This window comes from Trachypithecus francoisi, unplaced genomic scaffold (genome assembly GCF_009764315.1).
Source record: "Trachypithecus francoisi isolate TF-2019V2 unplaced genomic scaffold, Tfra_2.0 Lachesis_group20, whole genome shotgun sequence".
Lineage (NCBI taxonomy): Eukaryota > Metazoa > Chordata > Mammalia > Primates > Cercopithecidae > Trachypithecus > Trachypithecus francoisi.
The window spans coordinates 36249834-36270815 of record NW_022681466.1 but is presented as its reverse complement, the minus strand read 5'-3'; the positions used below and the strand labels follow the sequence as shown (position 1 = coordinate 36270815).

Here is a 20982-nt window from a genome sequence, read left to right as displayed (position 1 = left end):
CACCTCAGCCTCCCAAAGTGCTAGGATTACAGGTGTGAGCCACTGCACCCGGCCACAATTTATATGGAATTTCAAAGGACCTAAAATAGCCAAATCAATCTTGAAAAAGATGAGTAAATTTTAAAGACTTAAACTACCTAAATTTCTAAATTAATCTAAGCTCACCAAGAAAGGATTTTTAGGGAGTAAGTATAGACATAGATGAGTGAATGGAATAATGTCCAGAAACAGTCATTTGATTTTTGACAAAAGTGGCAGGTAATTAAATAGGTGAAATATAGTTTTTTCAACAAATGGTGCTAGAATAACTGAGATGTTTTTTGGTGGAAAAATAAATCTTTACTAACATCATGCATAAAATTAACTCTATATGGATAATAGGCTTAGCATAAACACTAAAACTGTGAAACTTAAAAAAAAAAAAAGGTTATATCCTTTAATCTTTGGATAGAAAAAGATTTCTTAAACACCCAAACCACAAAATTTTCATCAAAATCGGAAATCTCTTGGGAAAATGTTAGTGAAAAGCCATGCCACAGACTAGGAGAACATTTCTGATAGATGATAGACAGACAGACAGACAGACAGACAGGTAGGGAGGTATTGAAAACACACAATTTAAAATGAGAAAAATATTTTAAACAATCATGTCACAAAAGAAAATATTTAAAAGCCAGTAAGCACATAAAAAAACTGATCAACATCACTGATCACCAAGGAATGTTGGCAAATTAAAACTGTGAGAATACCAATTGAAGTTATTAAAAAGACTGACAGTATCAAATGTTGGTGAGGTTATAGAGCTTGTGGGAATGTAAAATTATACAGTCACGTTGGAAAATAGTTTGGCAGTTTCTTATGAATATTTAATATGTGACCCTGCAATTCCACTCCTAAATATTCACCCATGAAAAAGAAAAACATGTCCTCATGGAGACTAGTATTTGAATGTTCATAGCAGTTTGAGTCACAATATTAAAAATTTTGAAGCAGGTCGGGTGCGGTGGCTCATGCCTATAATTCCATCACTTTGGGAGGCCGAGGTGGGTAGATCACTTGAGGCCAGGAGTTTGAGACCAGCCTTGCTAACATGGTGAAACCCTGTCTCTACTAAAAATGGAAAACAGCCAGGTGTGGTGACAAACCCCTGTAATCCCAGCTACTCAGGAGGCTGAGGCAGGAGAATCACTTGAACTTGGAGGCAGAGGTTGCAGTGAGCTGAGATGGTGCCACTGCACTCTAGCGTGGGTGACAGGGCGAGACTCCGTCTCAAAAAAAAAAAACAAAAAAACACACACACACAAAACAAAACAAAAACAAAAAACTAGAAACAGCTACGGAATGGATATATAAATTATGGTATGTGCTTAAAATGGAACACTAGTCAGCAATATAAATCAATGAATGACGTACTGTTACTTGCAGCAAATAGACTGAGAAAATATTGTGTGATTACATTTCATTAAATTCTAAAACAGGCAGTATTAATCCCGCATCATAGAAAGCTGATGAGTGGTTGCTTGGGGCCAGGTGGATGAGGAGAGGATGGTTTGCAAGTGAACACAAGGGAACTTTTTTTGAATGCTCCCTCTCTTGACTATGGTAGTGGTTACATAAGTATATGTATTTGTCAGATTCATCATACTGTACATCTAAAATGAATCTATTGTATATAAATTGTATATTAATAAAGGTTAAAGTTTTAAAAAATATTCTGGCAATGGACAAATATTCTCAACTACCCGAAAAAATGAGAACACATGTACATAGGCATATACCACTTTCCTAAATATCTATTTGGTAAAGAAACCTGTTAAAAATAATGAACATTAGAATGCTTAATATGAAAACTCACTGGAAATGACCAGAGATGTCTTCATAAGCCTGAACATTTTACAATTCAAAGCGAAAGAAAATAATTAAATATTTGAATAATGATAAGACACTTTGAACTGCTAAAAACGCAGGAGGACGAATATAACAAGTTGTATAATAAAATGAGCTAGAAAAATCAGTTCACTTTATATAGACTTTTCCACATGAAACAAATAAGGGCAAAATCAGTGATTTCTTCTAATTTATGTTGGTTATGGATATATGCAACTTCTGTAAGGGATCAGCTGAATCATCTGCTTTGGTAGTGTTTGCTTCAGTGCCTTTAACAGAGTGTTATATAGCAGATTTGATAAAGATTAACTATATTTTAGGCTACTAAAGTAGAGGAATACATTGATGAGTTTGATTATTAGTGTCTGTAAGTAGCTTTAAAAATATGCTGCTATAAGCTACTTAAGAAATGTATGCTGCCCATATGGAGACTTTGGGACCATTGTTTTCCCGTATTCATGTCCAGCTTGAAAGTTTTACTAATCCGACTTTAATGAGCTATGATATTATGGATTTGTGTAAGCTGAGGAGGTTAAAGCTTTCTCTCAGTACTGGGATTCTGTTTCTTTGCTTTTGTGTTTACAAATTTGGCTGTTAACTTTTCTAAATAATTAGGTAATTTGTAATGTTGTATCTATACAGGTGTTAATTGAAAAGTATTACATATACAAGCATTAATGCCGAAGTACAAAATTCTTTTATGAGTGATATAATCTGAATTCCTGTAAAGATTTCTATTTGATTCAGCATAATTATGTTTATGTCTCTTTTTGGAAAAGAGTGTGAGTAGCTGGTAGTTTGTCTTCTAGTTCACATGTGTGTATATGATAAAGAACCATACAATTAGGTAGGTGTTATAAATAGGATATGGCAAAAAAGGCAAACCTACTCATGTTTCCAAGATTTTATAGCATATGCCTGGTGAAATTTTGCTACTCTTTAATTTTACTTTTTGGGTTAACCAGCTGACGCCCAGTTGAAAAGACTTATGTTCGTGTGAGGCCACAAAAGCCTTAATGTTCAGTCTCCAGCTACCTTGGATTTTGGAGAACGCTGTGTACCATCAGCAGCTTCTGTCCCCACCCTCTAACGCTAATGCTCATCTATCAAACTTGAGGCTAAGAGTGAGGGAGAGGAAGCTTCCAGATAAACATACAGAAGTGCCTAAACAGCTAATCACTCTAGGCTTCCGCTTCCAGGCCCTATAATTAGAAGTCCTTCTTTTTCCTTGTATTCCCAGATGACGCAAATGCTTTTTGTGGCTTGGCACCTCATTTGGGGCGTGGGTTTAGTTTATGGCCAGGCCAGAGTCTGGTTTAGTCTTCTGATGCAGCATAAATAGTTCTCAAGCCACAGTCTACTCTGTACAAGTTTTTCCTTTTATGTATATGTGCATTTTAACTTGTTTTCTAGAGGAAAAAAAAAGCTTGCTATTTCCCTGGCAGAATGTGTGCAAAAGAGGAAATTGTAAATGGAAAGAAAGCTTGTGATTATGTAGTCTTATACTAGCTATTTCTTCTTCTCCTTTCTGCTCTTTACATTTTTTATATTATTTTTAAAATTTTGTGAAAAAAGTAAACTTATTGGTGGACCTTAGAAGCCACATTTACATGGAGGAGTGGAATAAAAGTGTTTGAGATAGGATACACAGAAGATAATAGGCATAAGTTTTTAGTGGACATTTTCCTGAAAATTTGAATTTGTTTTACATAATCATAGCTAAACGGAGACGAATGCCAGTTTGAAAAGCTAGGAACATATGGGAAAGTGTTCATTTGTGATTTTCATTTACATGTAAAACAATAATAGTCTTGATTTGGCAAATGAGGACCTTTATTTGAATGCTCATTCTACATAAAGAGGTGTGATTTAAAATGAAATTTAATGAAGTTTATATAGTAGGTGAGGAATATATGTTACAAATGCAAATGCATCTTATTTCCTGTTAGAATGATGTTTCTATTGAATTGTTTGTCAAGTGCAGAAAATTTGTTACAGAGAGGTGGAATCAGAAGATAGTAGTGGATTTATGATCATTCAAACTTACTATAACTCAGCAAAAAAGTAGGAGGAGTGGCAAAACACTGTCTACCAATGGACAACAAAGCATTCATGCCTAAACTTAGAAATTCATTGTTTGAGACCGGGTGCGGTGGCTCATGCCAACACTTTGGGAGGCCGAGGTGGGTGGATTGCCTGAGCTCAGGAGTTTGAGACCAGTCTGGGCAACATGGTTGAAACCCCCTCTCTACTAAAATACAAAAAACTAGCCAGGCGTGGCAGCAGTCGCCTGTAGTCCCAGCTACTCGGGAGGCTGTGGCAGAATTGCTTGAACCCGGGAGGCAGAGGTTGCCGTGAGCTGAGACTGCGCCACTGCACTCCAGCCTGGGTAGCAGAGCAAGACTCCATCTCCAAACAAAACAAAACAAATTTATTGTTTGAATAACAATAAGTAAAGAATATAAGCTATGTAAATAACCTCATGATCATAGCTAGATATATAATGAGAGGTAAGATTATATATATAGTTACAGGTTTAATAATTTATTAAATTATTTATAATAAATGGCACCTTTCATTTTCTAAAATATATTCTCTTGGAAATAGCCAGGACAGTGGCATCTAGTAGAATATTTTAATATAGTGACGAGAGCTGTACCTTATATTTGCCAAAGAAATAGCAAACTCAGATATACTTCATCTTTTCACTGAAATGACTACCTTGTCTTCCCACAGATGCTTAATATTCTTTCATGCCTTTTTGTTCAACAAAACATTAGTTTAAATGCTTATACTAATGTGATTCTGCTTCTCAGAATAGCAAGGTAAATGTACAAACCATCCTTTCCATAGAAAACAATTATGAAACCTAGACAAAATACAACTGAACAGGCACATAAAGTTTATTATTGTGTATTATAATCTCTGGAACAACCAGTAAAATTTTAATATAAAGAGATATAGCTCAAAAGCCCATAGATAAATTATTTATTTTTAACATTCAACACTAAATATTGTTAAAAATAAGTAGTCTCAAAACAGCAAGAAAACATGAGAAGAGAAATAAACAAAACTGAATAAAATGTTGAAATTCGCATGTCATGAAAATTGAATATTACCAATAAATAGTCCCAAAACTGCAAGAAAACATGAAAAAAGAAATAAAAAACAGAAACAAGACAAGCAGAAATAATAATAAAGTGGTAGACCTAAATCCAGCCCTGCCAGTATGAACTAAATATGAATAAACTCCAAACACCAATTAAAAGGCAGTGATTTGATTGAAAGAGAGTGAGCAAGTCTGAGAGCACCCAACTGTTATCTAAAAGAAGCCTAGATTGATATAGAGTAGAAGAATGGAAAATATATATCGTGCAAGTACCAATCAAAACAAAGTTGGAATGGTGAAATTAATATTGGAAAAAAGTAGACTTCAGAGCAAGGAGAATAACCAGAGTTAAATCATGTTAAAAGGGTTAATTGACCAAGACGTCATACAATCCTAAATGTGCATGAACCTTGCTCTAAAATTTAGGAAGCTAATATAACTTAGGAAAACTACTTATGTCCACAATTATACTTGGAGACTCCTACTCAGTAATGGAACAGAAAGCAGTCAGTCAGTAAGGAAACTGAAGATGCAAACATCACTACCAATTCTATACCTTTCTAGAATATATTCTAGGTGTTCAAGTGTATATGGAACAAGGATCATATTTTGAACCATAAAACAAACTTTAACAAATGTAAAAGAAGTAACTTCTTGTCATAATGAAATTATACTGGCAATAATATCTGAAAGATACCTGGAAAATATCCACATATTTGGTAACAAAACAATATACCTTTAACCCGCGAGCAAAAGAGGAAGCAACTAGGAAACATTTAAAACTGAATGTAAATGAAATTGCAGTGTATCAAAATCTGTTACATTTAGCTAAGCAGGCTTAGAGGGACATTTATACCTATATGTGCTTACTCCAGAAAAGAAGAAAGTTCCTGAAACAATAAGCTGCTCCCGTAAGAAACTCAAAAAAAGGAAGAGCAAATGAACCCAAAACAAGGAGAATAAAGGAAATAATAAATATAGTAACAGAAATCAGTGAAATTGAAAAGAGAAAAACAGAAAGTTATGAAACCAAATAGGTTAACCTTAAAAAGACCTTCCCAGACTGGTGAAGAAAAAAACAGAGAAGACACAAATTACCAATATGGTGAATGAAAAAGTGAATATCATTAATGTCTCTACAGATATTAAAAAGGATGCATTCCTTGAATTACAGAAAGTGATTTGTCAAAGAAGAAATTTTAAATTAAGAAAATTAACAAAATATTTAATGGTAGTTAAAAATCTTCGAAAATAGGCCCAAATATTTTTACTTGAAAATTCCATTGAACATTTAACGAAGAAATAATAGCAATCCTGCATATTTTTTTTCTAGAAAACAGCAGAGTAGGGAGCATTCCCATTTGATTCTTTGAGGCCTGGATTGTCCTAAATAGCAAAATCAGCCAAACACACTGTTAGAAAAGAAAACTACAAACCAGTATTTCTCAGGGACACAGATATGAAAATATTCAAGAAAATATTAGAAAATTGAATCTAGCTGCTTATAATAAAGCATTGTGACCAAATGAGACTTATCCCAAGAATGCAAGACATTTCAACATTTGATAATCAATTATTGTTAGAATTCACTATATTAATAGATTTAAAAAGAGAAGCCACATAACCATTTCAGTAGATGCAGGAAAGCACTTGAAAAATTCGATTTTCTTTCATTATAAAAACTCTCAGCATATTTCACGAAGGGCTTTTACAAAAAACCTATACTTAATGTCATACTTAAAGATTGAATGCTTTCCTCCTATAACACAGAAATCTCTCCTCACTATTTCTGCTTGCCTCCGCAAATGCAGTAAGTCGAGAAAATTGAAGAAAAGGCATGTAGATCAGAAAGGAAGAAATGAAACTGTGCCTGTTCCTAAACTGCATAATTGTCATCAAAGAAAATTCACGTACTGTATAAACCCCTAGAACTTGCAGGAAACATATGTTGTCAAGATAAAAAATCATCAATTTTATCTCTATGTACTAGCAAGCAAAAATTGATCATTAAAATTTTAAAAATAATACCATTTATAATAACTCTGAAAGACAATATTTTCAGAATCTGCATGTCAAACAAAAAGAAAAATAAGTCAAAATAAATCTAAATCAAAAACAAAAAGAAAAAGAAGTCAAAATAGATCTAAATCAAGAAATATGCTGTGTTAATAGATGAGAAGACACAATATTAGGATATCAGTTGTCCCCAAATTAATTTATTGCACTCAAGCAGTTCCCTCAAAATCCTAAACAAGAATGACTAAAATAATGTTGAAAAAGGCAGGAAAAGGCTCATTTTACCTGATTTCAAGATTTTCTGTGAAGTTGCAGTAACCAAGAGTGTGGTATTAGTGAATGTATAGACACAGAAATTGAATTAATAGAACTTCAAAATATAGGCCTTGGCCTGGCATGGTAGTTCACACCTGTATTCCCAGCACTTTGGGAGGCTGAGGTGGTGGACCTCTTGAGACCAGGAATTTGAGACCAGCCTGGCCAACATGGCAAAACTCCGTCTCTACTAAAAATACAAAAATTAGCCAGGCATGGTGGTGCACACCTGTAGCCCCAGCTACTTGGGAAGCTGAGGCAGGAGAATCAGTTGAACCCAGGAAGTGGAAGTTGCAGTGAGCCAAGAATGCACAACTGCACTCCAGGCTGGGTGACAGAGCGAGACTGTCTCAAAAAAAAAAAAAAAAAATGTCGGGTATGGTGGCTCGCGCCTGTAATCCCAGCACTTTGGGAGGCTGAGTCCAGTGGATCACAAGGTCAGGAGATCGAGACCATCCTGGCTAACACGGTGAAATCTCGTCTCTACTAAAAATACAAAAAATTAGCCGGGCGTGGTGGCAGGTGCCTGTAGTCCCAGCTACTTGGGAGGCTGAGGGAGGAGAATGGCGTGAACCTGGGAGGTGGAGCTTGCCGAGATCGCGCCACTGCACTCCAGCGTGGGCAACAGAGCGAGACTCCGTCTCAAAAAAAATAGGCCTACACAAATATAGCCAATTGATCCTTGGCAAGTTGACAGTGTTACTTCAATGGAGAAGGGACAGTGTCTTCAAGAAGTCTTTCTGGAACAATTGGACATCTTCTGCAAAAAAGTTAACCTTATCCATGTTTTGTATAGGATCCTTGCCATATAACTTGTTGTATAAGGTCCCCACACCTTATACAAATATTAAAATGATGACAGGTCTAAATGTCAAACATAAAATTATGAAACTTTTATGAGGAAACAGAAGATCTTTGTGACCTTGGGTTAGGCAAAAAATTCTTAGCTATGACATCTCATCAAAATTAAGAACTTTCCCTGTAATAGGCTCTATTGACATTTTCAATAAATATCATGGTGAATTAAGTACAGGAAGTAGTAGTTGGATCAGTAGATAAATTGGAGCGTAGAATTAAAGTTTGAAGAAACTGCAAAAGAGGGAGTTCCATGGGGATATGCCATTTTCACGTTCTTTGTTTTGAAAAAATGATTGTGGCTGGGCATGCTGGCTCATACCCATAATCTCAGAGCTTTGGGAGGCCACGACAGAAGGATTGCTTGAGGCCCAGAGTTCGAGACCAGCCTGGGCAACATGGTGAGACCCTGTCTCTACAAAAATAAAAGAAAATTAGCCAGGCATGGTGGCATGTGCTTGTAGTCCCAGCTACTTGGGAGGCTGAGGCAGGAGGATCACTTGAGCCCAGGAATTTGCAGCTGCAGTGAGCTGTGATCAGGCACCTGCACCCCAGCCTAGGCAACAGAGTGAGATTCTGCCTCAGGAAAAAAATAAGATACAATTATGAATTCTGTAAATCCAGGAATATCAAACTTCTCTCTGCTAGTTTTACAGGAATACCGTAATACTTGCACATGTAGTGTTTGTACCTTGCTGATACACTGATGTGTCATTAAGCTTGGTATTCCCATGAAAAAGATATTTTGTTTTACTTTTTTCTTTTGTAAAGTTTCTTGTAGCCTTGGTAATTTTTTTCCCTTTGGTAATATTTTAAATATTGTGAGTAGCTTTTTAGAATATTTCATCCACAGGCCGGGCGCGGTGGCTCAAGCCTGTAATCCCAGCACTTTGGGAGGCCGAGACGGGCGGATCACAAGGTCAGGAGATCGAGACCATCCTAGCGAACACAGTGAAACCCCGTCTCTACTAAAAAAATACAAAAAAACTAGCCAGGCGAGGTGGCGGGCGCCTGTAGTCCCAGCTACTTGGGAGGCTGAGGCAGGAGAATGGCGGGAACCCGGGAGGGGGAGCTTGCAGTGAGCTGAGATCCGGCCACTGCACTCCAGCCTGGGTGACAGAGCAAGATTCCGCCTCAAAAAAAAAAAAAAAAAAAAATAGAATATTTCATCCACATACATAATCATTTTTATTTTTACCCTTTGTTTTTTGTCTTCCAGGAATGCTTCTAGTCACAACAGACACCCTTGGCCATGACTTTCATGTCTTCCAAATTCTGACTCATCCTTGGTCCTCATCGCAATGTGCTGTCCACCATCTGTATACTCTTCACAGGGGAGAAACTGAAGCCAAAGTAAGCTGTATAATTTTTCAGAAGGCGATTTCTTGGTGTGATATGACATCTACTCTAGCTGGTCATTTATATCACATTGTAGCTTAATGTTGATGTTTGTGAGAAAATATTGCTCTCTATGATAGCATGGGTTAGATAATTAGGGAAAAATTCCATTTTGACCCAGTAAATACATGAGCACTAGATGAATATTTTTTTGTTTAAAAGTTCAACGAATTTTGATAAAACAGTAGTGCTGTTTATCCTGCTCTTCCCAACCCGAGACCATTTCTTGCCCCAGAGAAAACTCCTGTCATTCATTTACTGTCTCTCCAGACCTTTTACCAGGCATTTGGATTCTGTGTACATAAATATGTATGTGCACACATACACACACATACATGTAAACATGGACATATTCATATATACAAAAATAGTTTAATGATGAATATGGATATATGGATACAGTGGAGGGTAGTGAGAACCAGTTATGCACATCCCTCCTTGGCACGGTGTTTAGTGATATATTGATTGCGTGAAATCACCCATGTTGGGACTATTTGATCATGAAAATTTGCAAACACTACAAATCAGGGCTATTTTTTTTCCTCAGAGAGCGAGATTTTAAACATTTACCAGCCAATAATCATGTGCACGTGCATGGGTACGCATATGTTCATATGCATCATTTGCTGAGCACTTGTATCAGGCACCATGCCAAGTGCTTCACATACATTCCATATTCTTTTTTAATTTTTAATTTTTATTTATTTTTATTTTTATTTCTTGAGTCGGAGTCTTGCTCTGTTGCTCAGGCTGCATTGCAATGATGCCGCGATCTTCGCCTCCCTTCAACCTCCGCCTCCCAGGTTAAAGCAATTTTCCTGCCTCAGCCTCCCGACTAGCTAAGATTACAGGCACCTGCAACCACGCCTGGCTAATTTCTGTGTTTTTAGTAGAGACGGTGTTTCACTGTATTGGCTAGGATGATCTCTTGACCAGGCTGGTCTCAAACTCCTGACCTCGTGATCTGCCCGCCGCAGCCTCCCAAAGTGCTGGGATTATAGGCATGAGCCACTGTGCCCGGCCCACATATATTTAATATTCTTAATATGACATGGTAGATACTGTATGTTGTCTTAATAGCTTAAAATCTCAAATACCTTTTGCTCATACCTTATATGCACTTGCCAGTATAACACTGTGTATATGTTATTCTACAAGATAGCCATTTGACCCTACTCTATGTATTGACTAGCCTATCATTTTCCAGCTGTCTAAAGTGATGTTTCTCTTGAATTCCCACTAAAATAAATGACTGTAATGGATTGAAACATCTTAAATTTAGAGAACTTAAACACTAATAGTTTATAAGAATATGTTTGAAACAGCATTAGGCATTCCTCTAGGTTGCTTGTTTACTAACTCACTCTGAAAACTGATAAACCAAAAATATACAGTGTTTACCCCACTTTTCTTGTATCAATTGAATAAGACAAGTAGTTGATGAGGGAAAGTTTTTCCATTTAAATATTCTTTTTCCTTTTTTTCCCTCAAGATAGAGTCTTGCTCTGTTGCCCAAACTGGAGTGCAGTGGCACGATCTCGGCTCACTGCAACCTTCACCTCCTGGGTTCAAGCAGTTCTCCTACCTCAGCATCCCAAGTAGCTGGGATTATAGGCGTGTGTCACCGTGCCCAGCTAATTTTTGTATTTTTAGCAGAGAAGGGGTTTCACCATGTTGGCCAGACTGGTCTTGAACTCCTGATCTCGTGATCCACCCGCCTTGGCCTCCCAAAGTGCTGGGATTACAGGTGTGAGCCACTGCACCCAGCCTCACTGAAATATTCTAATGTAAAACGAGCTTAAGTAAAATTTTAAAAATTATTTTTAAAGTTTCTTATATAATTATTATTATGATTATTATATTATTTTGAGGACAAGGTCTTGCTCTGTTGTCCAGGCTGGAGTGCAGTGGCAGGATCATAGCTGAGTACAGCCTTTACCTCCTGGGCTCAAGTGATCCCCCTGTCTCAGCCTCCCAAGTAGCTGAGACTACAGGTACATGCCATCACACCTGGCAGTTTTTTCAATTTGTTCTCTTTTTTTGTAGAGATGACACTGTGTTGTCTCACTGTGTTGCCCAGGCCAGTCTCAACCTCCTGAGTTCAAGTGATCCTCCTGCCTCAGCCTCCCAAAGTGCTGGAATTGCAGGTGTGAGTCACCACCATGGCCTATTCTTAATTTTTGTGGGTACATAATAGTTGTACAAATTTATGGGGTACTTGTGATATTTTGATACAGGCATACAATATGTAATGATCTCGTCTGACTAATTGGGATATCCATCACCTCAAACATTTATTGTTTCTTTGTGTTGGAAACATTCTAAATCCACTCTTCTAATTATTTTGAAATATACAATAAATTATTGTTAACTATAGTTACTTTTGCACCAAACAAACAAATCAGCTTCTAGATATAGTTAGCACTTTGGAGAAAATACAGAAATAGAGGGATAAGGTAAACAACACCATGAAAATGCAACTAGCCAACTCTAAAATATGGGAAGTTCTATGTTACAAATATGATTTGATTTCTTTAACAAATAATTTAACGGGAAAATAAAAGTGATGTGTGGTGGGGGAAAGGTGAACTGTTAAAATTTGAAGGAGACTTTGGAGAGTATCATCTAAGCACAAAGCGTGGACCTTATTTAAATCCTCTTTCACACAAACCAAATATAGAAAGATATTTTTCAGAGAAGTGGTGAGCTTTTTACATTTGACTTACTAGATATTGTTTATTATTAGATATTATGTAGAAAATATTATTAGATATTCAAGAATTTAAGTCTTTATTTTTTAGTGATGCAAAAGTATTTACAGATGTCTGGAATTTGCTTTGAAATGATCTAGCAGTAGGGGAGGGGAGGGTTGGTTAGATAATAGGACAAATAAGTGACAGTAGAAAATAGAGGGATGGTTATGTTGATTATAAGAGACTTAAAATACACATTGAGTAAATGCATCGTGAAAATTTTGTTTGGACCCTGATCTAAATAAAGTATGAAGAGACAGTTTTTGAGACAGTTGGAGAAAATTGACCATGAACGAGGTTTTTTTTTTTTTTAGAGACAGAGCCTCACTCTGTTGCCCAGACTGGAGTGCAGTGGTACGATCTCGGCTCACTGCAACCTCCACCTCCCAGGTTCAAGCAATTCTCATGCCTCAGCCTCCCAAGTAGCTGGGATTACAGGCATGCACCAACAGGTCCGGCTAATTTTTGTATTTTTAGTATAGATGGGGTTTCACCATGTTGGTCAGGCAGGTCCTGAACTCCTGACCTCTTGATCCACCCGCCTCAGCCTCCCAAAGTGCTGGGATTACAGGCGTGAGCCCGCACCCGGCCCAAACGAGGTATTATATGACATTTATCAGGTATAACTAGTTTGCTGTGTATGTAATTGTGTATCTGTTTTGTAGAGACAGAGTCTCACTGTGTTGCCCAGGCTAGTCTTGAACTCTTGGGTTCCCACCTCGGTCTTCCAAAGTGTTGGCATAAGCCGCTGCATATTGCGTTGTAACTAATTTTTTTAAAGTCATTATTTATTAGGCGTATATTCTGAATTATTTACAGGTGAACAGATGTGATATCTCTAATGTGCTTTAAAATATTCTAGCAAAACAAATAATGAGATAGAGTCAACAGATTTGCAAAGTGTTGATTACTGAAGTTGAATGATGTCCACGTAGGTGGGTCATGTTAATATTCTCTATACTTTTGTGTATGTTTGGAAATTTCTCTAATAGGAAGCAAAAACAACACCCTTCACCAACTTTTTTACTTACTTGAGCTTTATGACTTGATTTATTGTTCATTTTCAAAAGCTTTCCCAGCTGTTGTGTTTTAGAGTGACCTTATTGCGTTACATAGTGAATCCTGTGGAGATTTTCATTTAAACTGCATTGAAATTACATTTTAATACAATTAGAACTGACATCTTTATGTTGTGGAAGTTTTGCAGCTAGGAATTGTAACATTTTAAAGTTTGTCATTCCTGTGGTATGGCAGACCTATTGATAATTTTGTATTGAATTTGTGTCTGCCTGCTTTGCTAGATTCTCTTGTAAGATCAAGTAGTTTTTCAGTAAATTGTCTTGGAATTTCTAAGTGGAATACATTTTCGGAAAATTAATATCTTTTTAAAATTTTTCTCTTATATTGGCTAGGAATTCTAAAATATTATGCAACTATATTAGTGATAGCTATATTCTTTGCTTTTTGAATAATATCTTTTGTTTGACTTCATTGTTTTGCTTTATTTCTTGCATTTTTTTCATGATATAAGTAATACATAATAAAATTTTGGAGGTAAATTTTAGACAATCTTGAAATACATGGAACAAAAGCGTCAAAGTTACCTGACCCATTAACCTTGGCACCCATAGCTGCTTTGCTTGTCGGTCTGTTGTGCCTTCTTAAGATCCCCATAATATTTATGTAGATGAAATTGTTCTTAACAGTGCAGTGGTATTGTATCTTTTTCAGTTATTATCCTGGCACTAGAGATCGGCGGATTTAAAAAAATGATTTTACTTAACTTTTTAAAGTTGAGTTCTATCATTTAAAGATCAATAGTTCTTAAAAGCTATGTATGTTTATTTCTAATTAATATCTAGAGGAAAATCCAACTTACTGATTGATAGGGTCTTGGCATTCCCTTTTCTTTTCTTTTTTTTGAAACGGAGTCTTACTCTGTCACCCAGGCTGGAGTATAGTGGCGCGATCTTGGCTCACTGCAGCTTCTGTCCCCCGGGTTCAAGCAGTTCTCCTGCCTCAGCACCCCCGAGTAGCTGGGACTATAGGCACCCGCCACCACACCTGGCTAATTTTTGTATTTTTGGTAGAGACAAGGTTTCACCATGTTGGCCAGGCTGGTCTTGAACTCCTGACCTCAGGTGGTTCACCCGCCTCGGCCTCCCAAAGTGCTGGGATTATAGACGTGAGCCACCGCACCTGGCCGGGTCTTGGCATTTTCGTAGTCCAAGTTCTATTTGAATTAATTCATCAGCCTTAATTAAAATGTTAAAATCTTGAATTTGTATCCCTCTTTAATATTTTTCCTGCTTTTTTGTTCTTGTTGCTACAGTTTAGGAAAGACTAAAGACCGGAAATGGGTTTGCACATTTTTCTTTATCTCTGTTATTTTACTCTCAGGCTAAACTGGGAAGTCTTATCTTTTCAATTTTTTTTTTTTTTTTTTTGAAACGGAGTCTCGCTCTGTCGCCCGGGCTGGAGTGCAGTGGCTGGATCTCAGCTCACTGCAAGCTCCGCCTCCCGGGTTTACCCCATTCTCCTGCCTCAGCCTCCCTAGTAGCTGGGACTACAGGCGCCCGCCTCCTCGCCCGGCTAGTTTTTTTGTATTTTTAGTAGAGACGGGGTTTCACCGTGTTAGCCAGGATAGTCTCGATCTCCTGACCTCGTGATCTGCCCGTCTCGGCCTCCCAAAGTGCTGGGATTACAGGCTTGAGCCACCGCGCCCAGCATCTTTTCAATTTTTTAAAAATTATTTTTAAACTTTTTGTTTTTTCTTTTGAGACAGAGTCTTGCTCTGTTGTCCAGGCTGGAGTGCAGTGTCTAGATCTCGACTCACTGAAACCTCTGCCTCCTGGGTTCAGGCGATTCTCCTGTCGTAGCCTCCCGAGTAGCTGGGATTACAGGTGCCCAACAGCATGCGCAGTTAATTTTTTGTGTTTTTAGTAGAGATGGGGTTCCACTATGTTGGTGAGCTGGTCTCAAACTCCTGATCTTGGGTGATCCACCTGCCTTGGCCTTCCAAAGTGCTGGGATTACAGGCATGAACCACTGTGCCTGGCCTAAACTTTTATTTTAAATTCAAGGGTACATATGCAGGTTTATTATGTAGGTATATTCGTGTCATGGGGGTTTGTTGTACAGATTATTTTGCCATTCAGGTACTAGGCCTAGTATCCAATAGTTATTTTTTTCTGATCCTCTCCCTCCTCCCATCCTCCACCCTCAAGCAGGCCCCAGTGTCTGTTGTTCCCTCTGTCTGTCCATGTTTTCTCATCGTTTAGCTTCCACTTATAAGTGAGAACATGCAGTATTTGGTTTTCTGTTCCTGTATTAGTTTGCTAAGGATAATGGTCTCCAGCTCCATCCATGTTCTTGCAAAAGACGTGATCTCATTCTTTTTTGTGACTGCATATTATTCCATGGTGTCTATGTACCACATTTTCTTTATCCAGTCTGCCATCGATAAGCATTTAGGTAGATTCCATGTCTTTGCTATTAGGAATAGTACTGCGTGAACATACACATGCATGTATCTTTATGGTGGAATGATTGATATCCCCTTGTATATATACCCAGGAATGGGATTGTGCTGGGTTGAATGGTGGTGCTGTTTTTAGCTCTTTGAGGAATACACACACTGCATTCCCCAGTGATGGAACTAACTTACACTCTAACAGTGTATAAGCATTCCCTTTTCTTTCTTTTTTTTTTTTTGAAATGGAGTCTCGCTCTGTCGCCCAGGCTGGAGTGCAGTGGCGCAACCTCGGCTCACTGCAAACTCTGCCTCCTGGGTTCACGCCATACTCCTGCCTCAGCCTCCCAAGTAGCTGGGACTACAGGTGCCCGCCACCATGTCCAGCTAATTTTTTTGTATTTTTAGTAGAGATGGGGTTTCACTGTGTTAGCCAGGATGGTCTTGATCTCCTGACCTCGTGATCCGCCCGCCCCGGCCTCCCAAAGTGCTGGGATTACAAGCATGAGAAGAGTTCCCTTTTCTCCACAACCTCACCAGCATCTGTTATGTTTTGACTTTTTAAAAATAGCCATTCTGGCTGGTGTGAGATGGTTTATCCTGGTTTTGATTTACATTTCTCTAATAATAGTCTTTTGAAAAGTGTCTGTTCATGTCCTTTGCCCACTATTTAATGGGGTTTTTTTCCTTGTAAATTTGTTTAAGGTTCTTATAGATGCTGGATATTAGACTTTTGTCAGATGCATAGTTTGCAGATATTTTCTCCCATTCTATAAATTGTCTGTTTACTATGTTGATGGTTTGTTTTGCTGTGCAAAAGCTCTTTAGTTTAATTGGAACCTATTTGTCAATTTTTGCTTTTGTTGTGATTGCTTTTGGTGTCTTTGTCATGAAATCTTTGCCAGTTCCTGTGTCCAGAATGGTATTGCCTAGGTTGTCTTCTGGAATTTTTATAGTTTTGAGTTTTATATTTGAGTCTTTAATTCATCTTGAGTAGTTTTTTTTTTTTTTTTTTGAGACAAAGTCTCGCTCTTGTTGCCCAGGCTGGAGTGCAATGACGCCATCTTGGCTCACTGCAACCTCCGCCTCCCCAGTTCAGGTGATTCTCCTGCCTCAGCCTCCCGAGTAGCTGGGCTTAGGGGTACATGCCACCATGTCCAGCTAATTTTTGTATTTTTAGTAGAGATGGGGTTTCACTATGTTGGCTAGGCTCATCTCGAATTCCTGACCTTAGACAATCCACCTGTCTTGGCCTCCCAAAGAGCTGGGATTACAGGCATGAGCCACCAGAGTTGATTTTTTATATGATGTAGGGAAGGGGTTCAGTTTCAACCTTCTGCATATGGCTAGCAAGTTATCCCAGAACCATTTATTGAATAGGGAGTCCTTTCTCCATTGCTTGTTTTTGTCAGTTTTGTTGAAGATCAGATGGTTGTAGGTATGTGGCCTTATTTCTGGACTCTCTAGTCTGTTCCATTGGTCTGTGTGTCTGTTTTTGTATCAGTACCATGCTGTTTTGCTTATCACAGTCCTGTAGTATAGTTTGAAGTCGGGTAACATGATGCCTCCAGCTTGTTCTTTTTGCTTAGGATTACCTTGGCTATTTGGGCTCTTTTTTGGTTTTATGTGAATTTTAGAATGGTTTGGAAATCTTATCATTTTAGAAAATTGTGGTTAAATGCAAAAAAAAAAAAACAACCCATCATTGTTACCATTTTAAAGCATACAATTCAATGGTACTAATTCACACTGTTATGCATCCATCACCATCATCTAGGTAATCTTAGCCTTTAGCATTGAATGACTTTTCTAAGCTATCACCATTTAACATTTTACCCATACCAGTAAGCAGTTCCTCGATTAGAGAAAAACTAACAAATGGAATTTTAGTCATTAACACAGTATCTTATCATTTCTTCTGATGTTCCCATCAGGCAAATTATTATTATTTATATAATAAAATATTATTTATCTAATGTTCCCATCAGGCAAATTTATTTCAGGCAAATAAATTATTATTATTTATGAAATTTTAATTCATTCATGAGTAAATATGGGAATAGTTAACATCTCATACATATAATGCCGAATTTCTTTCTTCTAGATTAAATACTTAAAATATTTTTACCTTCTTGAGGGTAAGGATTATTATATCTGCTTTATTCTTCACCAAAAGTTCCTACAATGCATACTTTTAAAGTTCCTACTGAGTTTAATGAAATTGATTCTTCTTATTAAGATTTCATTTTAGAAGTATATTCATTGGATCATGATTTGTATTTTTCATTCATGCAATATTCATGTTAAAAATTACCTTATTTCTTCTCCTACTTTTCTAGGTGGAGTCAATTCTTTTCTTCCTTGTGTTACTCATTTTACGCCCCATTATAGTACTTGTTATTTTGTATTTTGACTGGTTGTCTACTTGTCTGTCTCCACTAATACTGGGGTTTCTTTTAAAAATAAATTGTACCTGATTTATTTTTATATGCACAGGCCTTCCACCAAGGCAGATACATTTTTTCCTTGGACCATTTGAAAGTAGATTGCCAACATGACATGATGCCCTATTACCCTCAATGCTTGAATGTGTATTTTCTACAAATGAGAACATTCTTCTATATAACCATAAAAAAGTCAAATCAATAAATTTTCACCGTCTAATTTTGAAACTCCATTTTAGTTTCACTGATTGTCCCAGTAACTAGCAGAAGGATCTAGTTAGGGGAAACTATAATTTTTTTTGTTTGTTTTTTGAGATGGAGTCTTGCTCTGTCACCAGGCTGCAGTGCAGTGGTGAGATCTCAGCTCACTGCAACCTCCCAACTGCCTGGTTCAAGCGATTCTCCTGTCTCAGCCTCCCAAGTAGCTGGGATTACAGGTAGATGCCACCACGCCCAGCTAATTTTGTTTTGTAATTTTAGTAGAAACGGGGTTTCACCATGTTGGCCAGGATGGTCTGGATCCCCTGACCTCGTGATCCACCCTCCTTGGCCTCCCAAAGTGCCAGGATTATAGGCGTGAGCCACTGTACCTGGCTGGAAACTGAATTTTTATATCTCTTTAATCTTCATTCTGGAACAGGTCATTATTATTTCTTTGCCATTTATGCTCTCAGCACATTTAAATATTACAAGTCATTTATTTTTGTCAAAAGTGCCTCAATTTTTTATCTGATGTTTCATTATGATTAGATTTAGCTTACTCATCTTTGACAGGAATGTCACAGAGTAGGTGCTGGTTCTTATTGCATCCTATCAGGTGGTACATGATTTTGAGTTGTTATTGATGATGATCAGTTTAATCACATGACTGAGATGGTGTCTGCTGGTCTTCCTCACTATGCAGTTACTCTTTTGTACTTTACAAAAATTTACAGGTTTTTGGGACAGTAATTTAAAACTATGTAAATATGCCATTCTGCATTGAACTTTCAATTCATTCCTTTTTTTACCTATCATTTTGGTCTCATAGATTCCTGTTTTATCCAATGGATTATATTTGTTCAATAATTACTTATTAGAGAGCACAAAATGTCCCACATTTGGCCAGTGGGAGCCCAAGAACTTGGTGTCTGTGTCCTTTTGACATATCTTCATCACTCTTTGAGCCTGTCCTTACTTTCTGGCACAACTAACTTGCTTACCCTTAAGTTTAGTTATCATTCGTTTTTGTCTCTTTCGTATGGAAGTTTTAAATTTGATGAGCATTTTATCTAGAGTTAATATTTCAGTGTGCTGCTGGGCACATTTTATTTCTTACCTCTTTTTCAAACCGCGTCCCATCTGTTCTAGTCACTGAGATGCTCTATCTCATCTCTGACCTTTTAGAATTTGGATATTTTAAGCACTTAACATCTATTTTTGATACTTCTTTGTATTAAAGTTATTTGCCATTTAATTTATCTATAAGTTCAATATGGAAATAGAAATTTTGCTTAAGCTTTTTGGCATCTCTCATGCACAGAATGGAGCCTAGCATATTGTAGTGCAAATGTTTGCTAATGCCAATGATGTTCCTACTTAACAGGTAGGAAAATCAAATAGAAATTATTTAAATGATTATGCTCTAGAACACACTCTGTATGGGAGACTGGGAATTTCTAAACCCCAAATACCAGGACCTCAGTGACCCCAAAATTAATTTTATAAGATTCTACAGAAAATTATTTTGAACTGATATATAAAATTTAACACCAGTCGTGAAATCTGTATTTCACATGATTTGGCCCTCTTTGAGTACTACAAAAGCATGTTTTTCTGGATTCTTCCAAGAACTCTGACGGTACTTTAATCAGGCAAGGAAAAAAATTCAGTGTGTGGATCTAATTATACTGAATTAAGTTGTTTTGTGGCCTATGACTTGGGATATCCTTTGCATCTGACAGTAATTTTCCTCATAAAGCACATATGTAGTAAGAAAAATAGTCCTTGTTTTCAACAGTAAGTATTAACCTTACACATATTTTGTTAACATACTTTCTCAAACAGACTCAAGTCATTTTTGTACTTAGCATGCTAATTTTGGCGAATGGCAAACTTGCTTTTGAAACATCTGTAAATCAGAAAAGTGTTAATTTTACCATACTAGAATAATACTGTGAAATAATATGGTTAGCATCTTCAATTGTCAAGGAAAAAATAATCTAGTTATTCAGTATTATTAACTGGTAACTATTTGATGGTCATTTTAGATAAATGCAAATATTTGTTTTTAGTGTGAACATGTTCCAAATATTTCCTAGTTATGCTTATACTAATACTCAAATTTAACTGGACTTTATGTATTTTTTGTGTGTGTGAATCTGGCAACCCTGTGCATGACCCTATATATGGTCATGTAACTCTTCAGTTTTCCCCCCAAAACATCATTTTTACTGAGATATAATTTATATACTATAAAATTCATTTTTAGAAGTGTAATTCAGTGGTTTTTGTTATGTTTTTAGAGTTTGCATATCATCACTGGTATCTAATTTCAGGACATTTTTATAATCCTTAAACCCCTTATCCATTAGCAGTCACTCCTCGTTCCTATTTTCCCAGCTCCCCTATATACTTGGATGCTGATTAGTAATTATATAACTAAGGACAGGCAAAATGCTTTCTCTAATCTTCAAGTTACTCTTCTGTAAAATGGGGCCAATACCGATTTCAGAGTTTATTGCAGGAATATCA

General features: G+C 37.0%; 1 protein-coding gene across 13 annotated transcripts in view; it reads left to right on the top strand.

Moving 5' to 3' along the window:
* The window catches only part of BCAS3 (BCAS3 microtubule associated cell migration factor), a 736060-nt gene that overhangs the window by 266579 nt on the left and 448499 nt on the right, over positions 1-20982 (top strand). For all 13 annotated transcript variants that reach the window (XM_033183763.1, XM_033183759.1, XM_033183754.1 and 10 more), the window contains one exon: positions 9402-9535. In XM_033183763.1, coding sequence (XP_033039654.1) covers positions 9402-9535 — 134 coding nt within the window. The remainder of the gene's footprint in view (positions 1-9401; positions 9536-20982) is intronic.